This window comes from Coloeus monedula, assembly GCF_965178545.1.
Source record: "Coloeus monedula genome assembly, chromosome: 20".
NCBI lineage: Eukaryota > Metazoa > Chordata > Aves > Passeriformes > Corvidae > Coloeus > Coloeus monedula.
The window spans coordinates 573,471-590,625 of NC_138800.1; the positions used below are offsets into that span (position 1 = coordinate 573,471).

General features: G+C 52.8%; 1 protein-coding gene across 1 annotated transcript in view; it reads right to left on the reverse strand.

Moving 5' to 3' along the window:
- Positions 1–2,302: 2,302 nt before the first annotated feature.
- MTMR4 (myotubularin related protein 4) overlaps positions 2,303–17,155 on the reverse strand; it is a 57,193-nt gene continuing 42,340 nt past the window's right edge. Inside the window, exons 8-19 of the mRNA XM_082294812.1 lie at positions 16,624–16,737; positions 11,168–11,364; positions 10,800–10,928; positions 9,696–9,807; positions 9,077–9,272; positions 8,441–8,626; positions 7,459–7,629; positions 7,196–7,350; positions 5,641–6,847; positions 5,196–5,306; positions 4,858–4,946; positions 2,303–4,475 (exon numbers count right to left, since the gene is read on the reverse strand). Coding sequence (XP_082150938.1) covers positions 4,298–4,475; positions 4,858–4,946; positions 5,196–5,306; positions 5,641–6,847; positions 7,196–7,350; positions 7,459–7,629; positions 8,441–8,626; positions 9,077–9,272; positions 9,696–9,807; positions 10,800–10,928; positions 11,168–11,364; positions 16,624–16,737 — 2,845 coding nt within the window. The 3' untranslated portion in view covers positions 2,303–4,297. The remainder of the gene's footprint in view (positions 4,476–4,857; positions 4,947–5,195; positions 5,307–5,640; positions 6,848–7,195; positions 7,351–7,458; positions 7,630–8,440; positions 8,627–9,076; positions 9,273–9,695; positions 9,808–10,799; positions 10,929–11,167; positions 11,365–16,623; positions 16,738–17,155) is intronic.

Sequence of the window (17,155 nt, forward strand, 5' to 3'; positions counted from 1 at the left end):
TTGCAGGGTTCACAAGGCCACACATCACCTTCCTCTTCCTCTTTTTCCTCCACATCCCCAGCCGTTTTAGCGTTATCCATTAACACACCTGAATAACCCAACCATCGCCAGCCTGACCTGGCTTCTCCCTACACCGAAATGTGTGTTTATTTTGTTCAGTGGCTGCTGAGATAGCGTAGCACATCACACGAAGCCCCGGTTGTTAATTCACCAAGAATTCCCGGCAGTTGGTGCATGGATGGGGAAGGCTTTGATGTCCCTCTTTGTGCTGGGTTCAGACCCATTTCGGCAGATATCGATTACCTCAGGCTGAACATGTTGGCAACGATGGCTTTATGTTCCTTTAGTGATAACACTTCCCTCCATGCTTAATAACCAGGAGCGTTCAGTGCCCCTCACTGGGGTGGCCAGGATGACGTGACACTGGCCACAAGTGTCCCAGCAGCTTGTAATTTAATAAATATTATTTATAAATAATTATTTATCTTGCAACTGTGCATGGGGGAATTCTGCTGTGGGGTTTTCCCTGCTGGGGATAAGAAGCCAGCAGGTCACACCTGTGTCCCAGCAGTCAGCCTTCCTCTGCCTCTCTGACACTGGAACTGCTAAAGATGGAAGTTAACAATAAATGGTCTTTTCTTCTGAAAATGTTGTTCATGACTAACATTGAACAGTGTTGCTGTGGCAGAGCACCCACCACAGCTGGGACCAGCCCCTCCAGCCAGGGTCCTGCCACAGGCAGTCCCAGTGTGACCAGCCTGTCACACCTGTGGTGGCTGTGGTGGGCAGCAGGTCAGACCCCGGCCAGCCACAGTTAATGTGACTGTTTGACCACGGATCAGACTGGACTGGGCTGGAGTCCTGCCAAGGGTCAGTGGAGTCTCATCCTTGGGTCAGCAGTCAGGGATTCTCTCTGAGGGTCAGCAGCTGAGGGTCAGGCCTGAGGGAATTCCTCAAAGCTGAGCCCTCGCCTCACTGGGGCAGTGACTGCACATTCCACAGAGAGGGTACCCCTCTCCACTCTTCATAACTCTCATGTCAGTCAGGTAGTACCAATTCCATTTCGCATCAAACTGTATTCAAGTGTTGGCAGGGCTATAATTTCACTGATTTATCTGGTTTCTAAAAAGAATCTCATTTAAATACCTTCTTTGTCTCAGTTTTACAGTCTCCTGCAAATACAGCCTCCCAAGCGGACCTTGTGTGACTGTGAGGAACAATGGTTCATGTTCCAGTGTGACACTGTCCTGTTCCCCGCATTTCTAATACGAGGCCTTTAGATACCACCTGACAGGAACACCTGAGCCGAACTGTGGGAGTAGTTACCAGGGATCTGCTCAATTTCAAGATCCCTGGATGTCTGAATCGAGGACAGGCTTTCCAGGAGACTCTCTCTGGCTCCATCACAAACTGTAACTGACCTGCAGCACCATCCAGCTGACAAAGCACAACAGTCCCACCCACCATCCTGCACAGAGGAACCACCCACACACCTACCTGGAGCAGGTGCTAGGAAAACATCAGCGAGACGTGAGGGGATCACAGAATCATGGAATGGTTTGGTTGGAAGGACCTTGAAGCCCATCCAGTGCCACCCCTGCCAGGGGCAGGGACACCTCCCACTGTCCCAGGCTGCTCTAAGCTCCAATGTCCAGCCTGGCCTTGGGCACTGCCAAGGATCCAGGGACAGCCCCAGCTGCTCTGGGCACCCTGTGCCAGGGCCTGCCCACCCTCCTAGGGAGCAATTCCTTCCCAAGATCCCATCCATCCCTGCCCTCTGGCACTGGGAAGCCATTCCCTGTGTCCTGTCCCTCCAGCCCTTGTCCCAAGTCCCTCTCCAGCTCTCCTGTAGCTCCCTTAGACACTGGGAGGGGCTTTAAGGTCTCCCTGAAGCCTTCTCTTCTCCAGGTGAACAATCCCAACTCTCTCAGCCTTTCCTCATAGCAGGGAATCCTGCCTAACAATTCTTCCTTAGAAAGAAAACAACTTCTCCTTAAGTCATTACAGGAGAGGCTGAAGGCCCTGGTTATCCTGGGAAGGACATCCTGCAAGTTTGTTTGGAAGAGGGCAGAGATGTTCTGTGCCCCAGCTGTGATTCTGATTGTGAGAAGGGATATTTTAAATCCCTAACACAACTTAATCAAGGGAAAAGGTAGTGATTCAGCAGCCTGAAACCCTCTGTGCAAGCAGAAGAACTCCCCACACTTGGAAAGAAGGGGCCAAACCCAGCAGCACTAATATAGAGATTTTATTTCAACTGTATTGAGTTGTACAGCACATTTTGTTTGTCACAATGCCATCAAACTGATTGGAGAGTTTTTGGCCAGCACATTGTGACGCTGAAACTCACAAGAGCTAAAAGCAGTTTGGACTAATGGCCTGAATGGAAGGGCCAGCAGTACCTGGTTTCTGGCTTCCTCATCACTTGCAGTCATTCCAAACACGTGCAAAACAGGAGCAAATCCAGTCTCTTCTGCCAGGCCAATGGTCACTCTTCCATGTCCGGCAATGACTGCAAGGTACAAGGCAGGGGAGAATCTGAAGCAAGGTGCCTTCTCTTCCCAGAGCCGTGTTGGTTGTTCCCAGTATGGAAAAGAAGCAGAGTCTAATTAAGTACAGGGTCTTCAGAGGATGAGCTTCACTCACACATCAGGATTTACAAAACCAGAGGCTGGCAGTCAAAGTGCAGGAAAGGGTCCTTATTTCATTCCTTCCGACGGAGATGACAAACCATTACCACAAGATCTGGGATATCCCAACTGTGTCAAGTCCTTCGCCTTGTTAGCAGATCAATGTCCTCACAGGTCCTCCCTGCCACATACTGAGTCTCAGCACCTCATATTCTGAGGTGCAGCATATATTGGAAAGAAAACCTACATTTCTGCAAAGAAATGCCCCACTTTCAAACTCTTCTTCCTCACTAGTATCCGCACATGCCTTACAGAGGAGGCAGGATGGATGCTCCCGGAGGGATCTAGGGATTACAAGCGCACTGAAGCCCACTTTATAAATCTTTCTTTCTCTCTAAACCCAGTTCCTTGTCCATAGGATGAGTTGGGATTCCTGCTCTCTAGTTTAAAGGAGAAGCAGAGAGGCAATTACAAGTTGGCAACTCTGAACTTTGACCGCTGTACAGGAGACCAAAAAAGTCAAATTCAAGAGGCAATTCAGGTAGCACTGGGGCAAGTCAGAGAGATTGTTTCCACCACTGAACAGATGCCACACATCAGGGTTATCACTGCAGCGCGGCTGCACATCCTAAAGTGAAAAGCACAGACCGTAGTGTCTACGTCAGCCAGTGTCCTTCCCCACCCCCGTTTTGGTATCGATGCTTCATTCTCCCTCTTCGGGTTACATTAAGTGCACAGAAATATATAGCAGCATTTGGACTGAAACCCTCACATACACCAGACAGCACATTCCAGGAGGTAAAACAACACATTATGGCCTATACCCTCAAGGTATCAAGTTTTCAGGATAAAGAGCAGTAGGAAGTGGAGAGCTGAGGGCAGAAAAGGGGAGGAGGAGCAACACAGGAACACGAGTTCTGTTTCCATGCCAGGAGAGGATCAGGGTGCCATTCCTGTGTTAGCACCAGGCTGTGACACGACCGCAGACAACGCAGACGGGCAGAGCAGAAGTGAGAAGCCAGTCTCCCATCTCCCCATGGTGCTGGGGGCAAGGACAAGGTCCAGTGCGACACCAATCCCAGCGGAGCCTGAAAATGGGCACGATCTGCTCGGCCATTTTCAGCTGGAATGAATTTCTCTTCAGAGCCCGAGAGAAAATCAGTTAGTGATGGCTGAGTCTTGTTCACCAAGCTGATCACAAATCACACTCATGGAAAGAGAATCTACAGATCTGCTCCAGGCTGAGGCCCTTCCAACGCCTGCGGGACCATCGGGAGCTTGCCCTCTTCCTTCTCATACAGCAGCCTGCCTTTGGAGGGGGAGGTGGTTCTAAACATGCCTTTCTATTGCTTTGGGGGGACTTTGCACAGGCAAGAGTTGTGAAAACGTTGCTTTCCAGCCCACAAAAGGAAGAGGCTGTGATCCTCTCAGCCTTAGGTCATCCGGGCTACAACACACAGGCCCACCGGCTCTGGGGTGGGGACACAGCGAACTCTCTGATCTGAGCTCCTCTGCTCCAGCCCGGCAGCGAGGCTGCTGCAGACAGTGCATTCGAGCTTGGTGTTCAAGTGTTGCACCAAAGGCCTTCACAGTTACCCTGGAGGCAGAGTCACCCTTCAAACCCACGAGAGAAAAGGCTGGGCTTAGACAGGTCCCTTGTCTGGCATTCAGCTGGAAGCTGTGGCAATGGGTTTCTTCATATGTTGGCTCATGAGCTCCCTGGCACGAGACACTTGGATATGGTCATAACAGGAGTTACAAACGAGGACAGGGTCATACAACTGTTGATCAGGGATGGGCAGCTTCAGATGGCAGCAACTAGCACAGAACACATTCCCACAGTTCCTGTCAAAGAGCAAGAAAAACAGTGAGAAGAGAGCTGGGACCACCACAGCAGAACTTCAGAAAGCACAAAGGGTCCAGGTCAGGGCAAAGCACCAGCCTGACTGAGGACTGTAGACGTGTTTCTTATACTGTCATCTGCAGTACAAGCAAACTGCTAGTGCTGACAGGGACTCATTGCTGTCCAGGAGAGGGATCAAAGGCCTTGGAAAAATAGAAACAAGAACAATGTAGAATGGAACTCTGCAGGGAACTGATGAGGCCTGGCATGTAGTGGAAAGACCTAAAACTTTCTCCTGGGAGCTGGAGGGAACAGACCTGGCAAAGGGGCATTTTGTGACACCAGGCTGAGGAGAGGAAGGGCCCAGAGCGCTGACATTTTTACCTGCAATGGTGCCTCCGTTTGGCCAGCCAGAACTCACAGTCGCAGCTGAAGCAGTGTGAGGCCATGTGGTCTGGGACCCACCGCGTGACCTAGGGCAGACACCAGTCAGCTCCCATCTGTAACCCCCAGTGACAGCTCTGGGCAGGCTGGGGTGGCTTTGGGCCACGCCTCACAGTGAGCCCACCCCACCCGAGCCAGCAGCAGCAGAGGATGTGTCAAGGACATGGGAGGCTGCTCACTGCCTCACTTTCAGACCACTTCTGCTGCTGTGCCCACCCAGGTCAGCTGCAAAGAACATTCCCTCCCACTGCATCCCAGCTCCACGATGGGACACGCACCTCAGTCTCCTTCTTATCCACAGGCTCCCAGCTTGCTTCCGACAAACAGTCCTCACTGCGGTCAGAACAGAAATCCTCCGTGTCGCTGCCATCCGATTCCTTCAGACACGTCTGCAAAGCGAGACCAGGTCACCAATCCCCTCTGCTGCTGGGCACACACTCCAGGGCACTCCCTGCTCTGCACACTCCATGCTGGTGAAGGGCACCCGGGTGGTTCCCGAGCACCCAGACAGGGGGCAAAGCATCCATGAGTGTCCAGGAGTTTGGCCCTTGAGCAGCAGAGATACCTCTGGGTGGATGAGGACATGGCCAGGATGGGGACACAGCTGAGGAAACAGAGGAACAATCTTGCCCACCCCCTCCCAAAGGGATGGAGAGCTGTGGGTTGGAGAAGGTGTGAGGGGGTGCAGGGACCTGGCGTGGGGTGTGAGCGGCCTGTACTCACAAAGTCATCCTCGTAGTCCATGGGGGGCTCGGCCGGAGGGGCGCAGAAGTGGCGAATGTCCAGGCGCAGCTGCAGCTCCCGCACCTGCCGGCGCAGCTGCTCCACCTCCTGCTTGTAGCTGGCCTCGATCTGCCGCAGCCGGTGCTGGATCACGTCCGTGGGGAAGGGGAGTCCGTCGTCATCCAGGTAGAGAGGAGGCACAGGAGAAGGACATTTTGGTGGCATGTGCTTGGGACCAGAGGCTTGTTTCAGGTGGCAGGGCAGCCACAAACGGCTGGGCTTCCCGAAATGTGTGCCCGCATGGCCAGCACAGGCCAGGGGCTTCCCACCTTCCCTGCCGGACCACGGGCCACTGAGGCACAGGCCTGGGGCCCGCAGGGGTTTGCTGCTCAGCCTCTTGCTGCAGCAGCCATAGGAGAGGAGGTGTCTGGGTGTGGGCTCCCCATTGGGGAGCGATGTCACCATGCCTTGAAAACTGTCCCAGTTGGACCCCAGGAAGGAGAACTCGCTGCTCTGGCTCTGGGAAATGGGCTTGCGCCATTGCTCCAGCAGGACCCTCCCCGGCCGGCCAGGCTCCTCGAAGGGCACGCTACAGCCAGCATCACCTCTGCCCCTGTCTGCATCTGGGCATGGGATACCCAGGGCAGGGCCTGGGATGTCCTGAGAAGGGGTGCCTGGTGCCAGGGACTCCTGGCTGGGAATGTCTTGGTGGGTGGTGATTCTCTTGGGGCAGCCTCCTCCGTTGGACACTGTGCCAGCAGCCTTCAAAGGTTCCTCGGGACAGGTTTCCAAATGCTTTCCAGAACTGGTGGAAACCTTGTCACCATTGTCCTGTCCGGAAGGATTTGGAGCTGGACCTGTGCCATCCACTTCCTCCGTGTGTGTTCCATTTCCCTTTTCTGCCTCCACAGGGACACTGCTGGCTGGCACAGCAGCCTGGCTGCCCAGCTGCCTGCTCAGCCCTTCGTGCTCAGCACGGCTGCTGCCTTGCAGGGGAGGGCTCTCCTCCCTCTCCTCTGTGGGCCATGCCTCTCCTGTGGCCACTGCAGCACCTTCAGCCCCTTCAGTGCTGGCATGCCGGGCTTCCAAGCCCACCCGCACCTCCTGACAGTGGTTGTTCAGGTTGGGGTCACTGGATGTGCGGGTCAGAGGGCTGCTGGAGTCACAGGCTGAGAGCAGGTCATCCATAGATCTTGTCTTTGGTAATCTAGAACCCAAAAACAAAGCAAATCTCACAATAAACCCCCCAAAACTTCCCTAGTTTCAGTCAAAACTGAGATGAGGGCAGGGAAATACTCCCCATTACAGCTCTGGGGGTGGGTGGAGAGGGGCAGTGCAGTTGCAGGAGCTGAAATGCACACCACCACAGTTTGGCCTCCTGCCTTTGAGGCGCAGCAGGGACCTCAACTCCTTCTCCGAGTAGCTGTGACACTACTACGGAGCTCTTGCTCCCACAAGGAAGATGAGAACAGCAGGGAAACAACAAGAAACTACAGGAAGGGCAGGAAGATCTGTGGGTAGGCAACACCCTGAGCCTGAAGCTCTAAGCTCCTACCTGTCCAAACACCTGCCACTGAAGTCCTGGCTCTGAGATCCGGGGGGCATGTAGATGTCCATGTCCTCCTGTCCCAGAGGATGTGGCGAGGAGGCCGGGAGGTACACGGCTGTCCAGAGGTGCAGGGCGCGCACGTGGCACACGGGATGCAGCACCTGCGACACCGCCCGTGTCAGAGCCCAACGCCGAGGGAACCCCTCCAGGCCCTCCCCAGTGCCTGCCAGGGGCAAAGCCTGGAAAGCTGGGCCAGGAGCTCTACTGACCTGCTCGGATCCGGGCATATAGAGCAGGTTGTGGAAGTTCTTGTTGCCAGCCCGCAGCAGGGACCACACAGAGCACGTGCGCTTGTAGATGTTGTGCATCTCCCGCTCGCAGGGGCTGTTCCCCAGGAAGGTCCCGTAGAGGCAGGAATACGTGTGCTGCACCAGCTTCACCTGTGGCAGGAGGGGGAGCAATGCTCAGAGCCATGGGCAAAAGGGGGCTCCTGCCTACGGGGGACACATCTCCCCGTCCTCTGGGAGGGCTCATGCACTGCCTGCCCTGGGTGACCTCACTGCTTCCACACTGGGCAGGACAGGGATCACTTAAATTGAAGGGAAAGCAACACTCAGCTGATACCAAACCCATCCATCTAGAACCAAATGACCCTCTAGAACCCTCTCCCGCATTTTTTGGTAAGACAGAGATTAACTTTTTTTTTCCTATTTTTTTTTTTTTTTCAAATGTTTCAGACCCATACAGCTCTGAGATTTGATGCAAATCAAACCAGTGCTGCTGCTGGTATCTGAATTCCCTGGGCTGGACAGGGACTGGAGAAGGGATGCAGAAAAACCACAGTATATAAACCCTTCACCACCCCCTCATGGGACAGCAGTTTTAAACTAAAAGAAAACAGATCTAGATGAGATGTTAGGGAGAAATTGTTCCTTGTGAGGGTGCTGAGGCCCTAGCACAGGTTGCCCAGAGAAGCTGTGGCTGTCCCATCCCTGGAAGTGTCCAAGGCCAGGTTGGACGGAGCAATCTGGGGAAGTGGAAGGTGTCCCTGCCCATGGCAGGGGATGGATGGAACAAGATGGTTTTAAGTTCCCTTCCAACCCAAACCATTCTGGGATTCTGTGATCACATCACAATCTCCCAGGTTCTGCAGACCTCTTCTTTCAACTCCAGTACTGTAAAACATCACACCCTTCCCTCTGTCTCTGCTCACATCTGGCATAAAGGCATGTTTGCACATGTATTCCTTACCAGAAAAGCTTCATTAAATTCAAAGAGGCAGGGAAATTGCTTCAGAAGCTGATGAACAGCATCCAGCCACTGGAGAAAAACTGGGCACTGCTCGTTCTGATCTTCCACCTTTTCCTGGTGTCCACAGCGATCCCCAAACTTGTGACCAAAATCCAGCCAGTCTGATTCAACGAGCACCTGGAAGCCCTGGGAATAAAAGAAAAAACAATTGCAGAGACTTTGCTGAGGACATGTGGCAGGACAAAGCAAGCCCCATCCACCAGGAAGGGCTGGGAAGGAGGATGCTGCGGTGCCTGGTGTGGGAGCAAAGCTCAGCAGGGTTAGAGGTTTCCAGACACAAACCAACAGTTGTTGTGTCTATGCAGTAACCAGCTCGGAGAATTCAGAGTAGGGAAGCAGCTGAACTTTGAGCACAAGCTGGTATTTCCCACGGCACTTCCCCAGGCTGGGCAGAGGAGTGAGGAACAGTTCACCCAAACCAGGCAGGAAGAGAACAAGGAAAACTCAACACCCACCACAGCAGCTCAGAAACACCACTAAGCTTATTCCCAAATGCAATCCTGCTCCTTTCCATGGGGATTCCGAGACAAAAGCTGCCTTTGAACAGACGTGAATCGCAGCAGAGTGCACTCCTACCTCCATGGTCCTGTAGTAAGGATCCAGGAGAATCTTTGCCAGTGCCACAATCTGTGGAGTCCTGTCCCAGCCGTCGGAGCAGTGAACCAGCACTGGACGTCCTTCTCTGTCGACCGCACTGGAGACCAGCACTGCTGCCTTCAGCATGACTGACAGGTGCTGCAGCCACTTGGTGCTCTCCAGGGCCGAAAGCCAGCTGGAACAGAAAAAGCAAGAAAATGGTTGCTTAGCTCTCCACTGAAGCAAAAAAGGTACATTTTAACTTCTGTTTTCTTGGAGTCCTCAGTGAAAATCAGTCTTTTCTAAAACATGTCCCCCCAGAGGAGCCAGGCAGCCTGGAAAGAAGGGCAAAGAATCCAACCCCGAATTTAGTTTTTCTCAAATACAGCCACATTTTAGAAACCCCCACAGGACACACACAACCAAGTGACACTGAGACAGTGCCACAATCCCTTCTGGATTAATGGATCAAAACTAACAGCATTCAAGCACTGTGAGCACTTTCCTATCCCTCCGTTTTCTCAGGTAGAAACCTGGGATTAAAAAGGGAAAACAGAGGGAAACCCCCCCAGGTCACTGACAGATATGGCATCAAACTCAGCTAGAGAAGGTCACTTACTTGCTGGGGTCTGGCACCTGACTGCAGACAGCACGCAGATACTGGAAGCTGTTCCGGATGGAGTGGATGTTGGCCATGCCCATGAACACGACTTCACAGTTGGGGTAATACTCTGACACGAGAGACAGAACACTCAGAGAGAGCTACAGGAGCTACAGAACATTCTGAGCTGGAAGGGACCCACAAGGGCCATCGAATGCAACTCTGCTGCTACTGCAGCAACCTCCTCCATCCCCCAGGGCAGCCGCCCTGCACACACCACTCCTGGTGTTGGTGGAGTCACTAAGGTTGGGAAAAACCTCCAGGGTTACTGAGTCCAACCATTTCCCAGCACTGCCAAGGCCACATCCACACGTCTGTTAAAGCCCTCCAGGGATGGGGACTCTAGCACTGTCCTGGGCAGCTGTGCCAGGCCTGACCACCCTTTCATGAAGAAATTTTCACAGTATCCAACCTGACCCTCCCCTGGCACAGCTTGAAGCCATTTCCACTCATCCTGTGCCTTGTTCCCTGTGAGCAAACCCCAACCCCCACCTGGCTCCACCCTCCTGTCAGGGACTTGTGCAGAGCCTCCTTTGCTCCAGGCTGAGCTCCCCCAGCTCCCTCAGCTACTTCTGGTGCTCCAGACCCTTCCCCAGCTCCATTCTCTTCTCATCCTGAGGGGCACAAAACTGACCCCAGGACTGGAGGTGCCTCAGCAGTGGCCAGATACGGGGGACAGTCACTGCCCTGTGACCACGCTACTGCTGGTACAGCTCAGGTGTCATTGACCTCTTGCTCACCTGGGCACACGCAGGCCCATGTTCAGCTGCTGCCAACCAGCACCCCCAGGTCCTTTTCCACTGGGCAGCTTTCCAGCCACTCTGGCCCAGCCTGGAGCATTCCAATGGGGCTGTTGTGACCCAAAAGCAGGACCCAGCACTTTGCCTTACTCAACCTCAGCCAACTGACCTTGGCCTGCTGATCCAGCCCATCCAGATCCCAGTGTAGGGACATGCTCCCACAGACCAAGTACCAAATGCTGACCTGACCCCCAGCTGTGCCCTAGGACCCACTGCCAGGCCCAAGAGGAAGATGCTCTGGGATGTTCTTGGCCCTTGGTACCTTCGCATTCGCAGCCGCCTCCCTTGGCCCTGTTGGCCACGGCTGCCGTATAGGACCTGGCATCGAGGATCAGCAGCTTCTGAGGGGTTCCCGCGTTCTCCACGCCCGAACACGCCGTCAGGGACGAGTCTGCAGGGACACACAGGGACTGAGCTCCTGGCACCTCCCTCCCTGCCACCACCACAGTGCCACCGTGAGCGAGCCCAGAGAGCCACCCACCCACCACAGGCGTGGCACGATGGGGCCCAGGTTCTCCAGCTGGACACTGGGGTAGAATCCTGCCCTGGGACAGCCCTGGCAGCCACTCTGTGGCGTTGGGAGCACCGAGGAGCTCGCCCATATGGGAGGGCTGGCGGGAGCCGTCTCACCGAAGTCGGCGTCGCAGGGCTCGCTGCCCTCGCTGCTCCCGGCGTGCGGCGCGGCGCCCGACGGCCTCGCTCCGGGGTTCAAGGCACAGGCTTTGGCAATGGATGTCACCAGGTACTCGTCGTCGGCGTTCCGCCAGCCCCACCAGCTGATCTCGGGCTGGCTGCAGCGCGCGATCACCGCCCCGTTGCGCACGTGTCTGCGGGGACAGAGCCTCGTGGAGCCCCTGCGGAGCGCGGGCCGGCCCAGGAGCCGCTCCCCGCGCAGCACCTGAGCTGCTCCCGGCTGCGCTGCTCTATCTGCTGGAGCACTGCTTTGTCTACAGCACTGACTCCCTCATCAAAAAGGGAAAGAGAGCAGGCAATCTCAAATAACCATTTTTCACTGCTACAGCACTGACCCAGAGGCTAAACCAGCCTCATATTCTTATTTACAATAATATAGAATCATTTAGGTTGGAAAAGAGCTTCAAGATCCCCAAGTCCAACCTCTGACTTCTATTTATATATATAACTATATCCTGTAACCCATAGATATATAATAAATAAAATAGATTATATTGTATATAGATAAGTCAATATTTATATTTATATAAACCAGAGAGAAGAACTTTAAATCATTATGGTCATATTTTGGGAAAGTAATAGTTATTTCATAGAATCACGGCATGGTTTGGGTTGGAAGGGATGTTGAAGATCATCTTGTTCCACCCCCCTGCCATGGGCAGGGACACCTTCCACTTGATTTTAATGCTGTTCTGTTTTCTCCTTCTCTTTCTTTTTTTCCTCCCTTAAATTACAGATCCGTTGTTAAACCATTTCACTTATCACCTGTTAGTTGGGAAGATGAGCTCACTCAGCATCAGACCAGAGAGTTTCTGGGTGGAGGCCTGAGCTGGTGTTTATCAACAACCCCTAAATGTGAAGCCTACCCTGGCTGTGCTCACTGACACCTGGCAGGAGGCCTGAAGCAGGAATCAGTGCATTTCTCACACCAACACACAGTCATTCCCAATTGGCCTGGAGAGGGAAGGGACTGTGAGGTGACAAAGCTGCTGGTGATAGAGAATGACCCAGAGAATGTGAAATTTAGTACTAATAAGTGAAGAGTATTTACAGATGATCAGAACATAACCCCAGCTGTGATATGGAGCCGTTTTGGTGCAGATCAGCAGCCACATCCCAAAGGCTCTGAAGTCTCTGGGGAGCTCTCAAAAGCCTCAGCTCTGTGCTCAAGAGAAGCACAAAGGTTAAGGACGTGCTAACAGTTATTGGGAAAGAAGTAAGACAGAAAATATTACGGCTCCACATCTTAGCCACCCTAAAATGACACAAACTCCCCAACAATCCATCTCAAAAAGGATCATGTTGTAGTCAAACCAGGCTTCAGAGATGGGTGGCACAGACACAAGCAAGCACTGGAATGGTTATGCCATATGTTTCAGAAGCACAAGTGTTTCTTCAACAACAAGCAAAACAAAGAGTGGACTCACTGCCACGGTGTAATGTGGAATCCACTAATTGGTTCCAAAGCACTCAGTGGCAGGTTCACCAAGTGACCATGAGACACAGTCACCCACTCCCCCAGATGGGTGTAGGAAACCTAAGATAGCAGATGCTCCAAAGATGCACCAGGAAAGAGCATCTGCATCCCCATCCCATTTGTTACATTTCCCTGAGGTGCTGCTCCTGGTGCCTGGTCCTTCTTGGAGATGGGAAAAGGAACTGGACAGCCCTGAACCAGACTCACACACCAACCATGCTGAACCAGCCCACCACCCCTCTTGCAGCATTTCTCTGCAGATCACAGAGTCGAGGAATGGTTTGGGTCAGAAGGGACCTTAAAGCCCATCTCCTTCCAGCCCCTGCCATGGGCAGGGACACCTTCCCCTGTCCCAGGCTGCTCCCAGCCCCAATGTCCAGCCTGGCCTTGGCCACTGCCAGGGATCCAGGGGCAGCCACAGCTGCTCTGGTCACCCTGTGCCAGGGCCTCCCACCCTCATTAAAGAACAATTCCTTCCCAATATCCCATCTAACCCTGCCTTCTGGCTGTTTATGTAGTGTCCTTAATGACATCTCACAGATAGTAACAACGAAGACTTTAAACTGAAGCCTTCCAAAGAAATAATGTTCATGTTTGGCCAAGTCAAAACACCATAGGGACCCTTTACTTTCAGTGCTGCTCTGTTTTGCAAGGTGACTTGCAAAGCAGTCACTCCCAGGAGATCCGTTCCTGCCTTCAGGATCACTCAAGGATGGATAACAGAGAGCAGCAAAGGCTTTGTTTATAGTAGTAAATGAAACAGAGCCAAGGTGTGGACTTAAGCACCAGCCTGTGATCATCCAAGCCTGTTTGTGAGCCACCCACAGCTCCTGGCCTGTGCCAAGCAGCACTTTCCCAGACAGCGCCTGAGCACATTTTTGGGAAAGGCAGGTGCTGTGCCAGGGACTGCTCCCAGCAGGCAGCTTGGGGGATACGGCAGCTGCTCCCTGCAAAGCCGCCCGCATCACCAGGGTCATGCTGAACTCACAAAACTCTTGGTAACACAAACCTCTGAGCACTGAACAACTGCTGGGAACCTTCAAGGGACACGTTGACCTGCCAGTGAACGAGGAAATGTGGCAGCACCAATGAGTGTGAAGCCACCAGCAAGCAGAAAGTACAGCAGGTGCCAGCAGAGGAACCAAAACCACAGCTGAGCTTGCCAGGAGCTTCCCAGGGCAGGGGAGCACCAGAGCCTCACTTTGCCTTCCCTGCACATCCCCAGCATGAGCACAGGAACTATTTAAAGCCTTTTCTTACCTGGAAGTTTTGGGGAGGTTTTCCTCAAAGGAAAAAGTTGCATTCTTGAGACTGGAATGGCAGAAAGTGCCAGAGTGTTTTAATTTACGTGGAGCAAATTATTCTTTAGGGATCCTCAGTTTAGTTTCAATCACTCAAGACCCTTTCATGATCCAAAGCTGCAATATGAGGTGCCTCTGTAGTTCATCAGTTGAGTTTTTCCTCACAGATCCCTTCTGAGCACAAGGCTAGAGCACATCTGATACTGTCAGCACATGCCATTTAACCCCCAACAATCCTCCACAATGGATTCATTAATATCTGGTTTAGTGGAAGGTAGCAGGGGGGTTGGAAGTAGATGATTCTCAAGGTCCCTTCCAACCCAAACCATTCCGTGACTCTCTGATCTCCCAGGTCTCCTCTCTGTTATTTCCTGGACATGGATGAGCACTCGGAAGTCAAGGAGCTTGGCTTAAAGCACAAGAAAGAGCTTGGAGAGGGTTTACTGAGCAGAGCCCAAAGGTTCCCAACTGAGATGTGTGAGTGTCTAGGTGCCTCCATTTCCCAAATGTTTGGGATAAACTCCCGTCTCACTGCGGCACGATGTGAGAGCCCCAGGGTGAGCGCTCAGCCGTGGGGCTGGAGCAGTGCCCGCTGTCCCCTGCTGCTCCCCTGGCAGGTGATGGAGGAGCACTCCTGCTGCCACAGCCCCAAGGTCTCCTCAAGGTGGCTGAGCAGACAGAGCCAGAACTGCCAGGCCCTGCCCATCTGCCTCTGTACTCAGCTAAATAATTGATTGCATCCTTTGCCTTGTTTTAGAAGTGCCTGGATTGTGCTGGAGGCTCCTGCATCTCTCCCGTGCATCTCCACCGAGAACTGAGATGGAGACCTGAATTTCTGCTTTGCTTAATAGCTAAATTATACTTTTTTAAAGAAATCTGATAACGTGGTACCTTTGGTGTCATGTTTTACAGCTCTGACTGTGACCCAGTGAGATGAGCCTTATCCAAAAGCTCTGAGGTCTATCAGAGTCCCTGGGATACAGGCACCCATCCACTCTCTCCTGAACTCTGAGTGAGGAGGAGGAGCTGAGTGTGAGGTTTTTCAGTTCCACACAGCACGAGGCACTGCACAAGCAGCCACGACCCTCAAGGACCCTCTTGCCCCAAAGACTTCAATCTTGAGGACAAAGGCTAAAAAAAGTGCATGAAAATCAGAGACACACGGGCAAGCACTTGCCCCACCCTGTAACATCACTTGTCAGCGTCTTCTAATCTGATCCCAGGCTGCAAAGGGTTGCACTCAGCTTGTAAATTACTGGGTACCATTACAGAGATATAAAGCAAGGAACAAAATAATTGCTGGAGTAGGAAAGACACGGCTTTGCCCTCAGGTGGGGAGGTACAGTGGGACAGGCTCCAGCACCAGGCCATTTTTAGCAAAAGGAATCACAAATACAATTAACTTCTTAGCTGAGCTGGCTACAAGGAGGGAAAGGCTCCATCCGATAAGCTGTGCTCATTCCCGCTCTGCTGCAGAACTGAGTTCTAGCAGGAACAGTGTTTTGCCACACCCAACAGCAAGCTGTGAAATGTGAAGATGCAGAGTAAGGTACCTGTAAATTCACTGGTGTTGCTTCCTGACTTTTGTATTTTCCAATACAGCTCTGATATTTTAAGGTTTTTTATATTTGGATTTGGTAACTGCTAACACAGAGTCTAAGGCTACAAACCATGATGTACATTTTACAACAGCACAGCTGCCTGGGTACCCCTTTCCATCAGCCTCCTGTTGGTTTCAAACACGTCACTCTCCCAGGAGACACATTTAATGAGGAACCAGCCCCTACCCTGCAGAGCCCTGCTCCACTGGCTGCCTGGCCTCCTGCATCCCCCTCTAGATTATTTCTGGAAGGCTGGTCAGGGAATATTTCATAGAATTACAGATTATCCTAAATGGGAAGGGACCCCCAGGGATCACCCAGCCCAGCCCCTGGCCCTGCCCAGACACCCCAACAACCCCACCCTGGGCATCCCTGGCAGCGCTGTCCCAACGCTCCTGGAGCTCTGGCAGCCTCGGGGCTGTGCCCATTCCCTGGGGAGCCTGGGCAGTGCCCAGCACCCTCTGGGGGAAGAGCCTTTTCCTAAAATCCAACCTAAACCTCCCTGACACAGCTCCAGCTGTTCCCTCGGGTCCTGTCCCTGGTCACAGAGAGCAGAGATCAGAGCTGCCCCTCCACTGCCCCTCGTGAGAAGCTGCAGGTTTGGGCATTCCCAGGTCTGTCCAGGCCTGCACACCCTGCTGAGCACAGGGCACCCAGCAGGCTCCTCTTGGCTCAGATTTCTTTTCGAAGTAGCAGCCAGACAAGGACCAATGTGTGGAAAGATTTTGAAACTCTGAGAGAACTTTAATTTGACCTTATTTTGCAACATCTCCCATAGGAAGAAAGTCACCCACACCTTCCAATCTAACTGGAAGCAGGAAAGGACAGTTCTGGAGCACTGCTTCTCTCTTCTGGAAAACACCCTGCTGCAGACAGTGCTGGGAGAAGGAGCCCTGGGAGCACCACGTTTGCAGGCAGGAGGCAAAAGGATGAACAGCTCTCCTGCCATCCCTGTCCCACAGCCCCTGCAGGACTGTCATGGGTTTGGGGGAGGGAATTTGGGTTTACATTTACCTGTACACCACCACAGGGATCCTTTTCCATGACCTGAACGAAGCCACATTCTCCAGCTCCTTGTCAGTGATCCAGACAGGGACCAGCAGCTTCTGGGGATAACTGGAACAAAGCCTGGCGAAGAGAAAGTACGAAAGGCAAGATGAGGACTGAGCAATCAGAAATCTGCCTCAGAGCAGCTCACATTTCCCCAAACTCAACATGCAGGACTTTGGCTCTTCCTCCTCATATCTGTCTCAGTGCAGCCTCAACAAGTGACCCAAAAAGTGCTGTCAGGAACGAGCTGAGAGAAGACAACCTCCTTTCACCTCAGGCCTCACCTCTGGGCTCATACTAAGTATCCTAGTACCTCCCAGGATGCCTTTGGAACAGCCTCTGGATTTAAGAATTCATGAGGGTTTAGGGGAACAGTCAATAATTTACATGGAGTTTTTGTTTTCTTGTAGCAGGACACAGAGCTTCTGGTAAAGAATGGCCTGCCCCTGTCTGCCCTGCAGAACACAGGTACCACTGCTCAACTCCACACATTGCT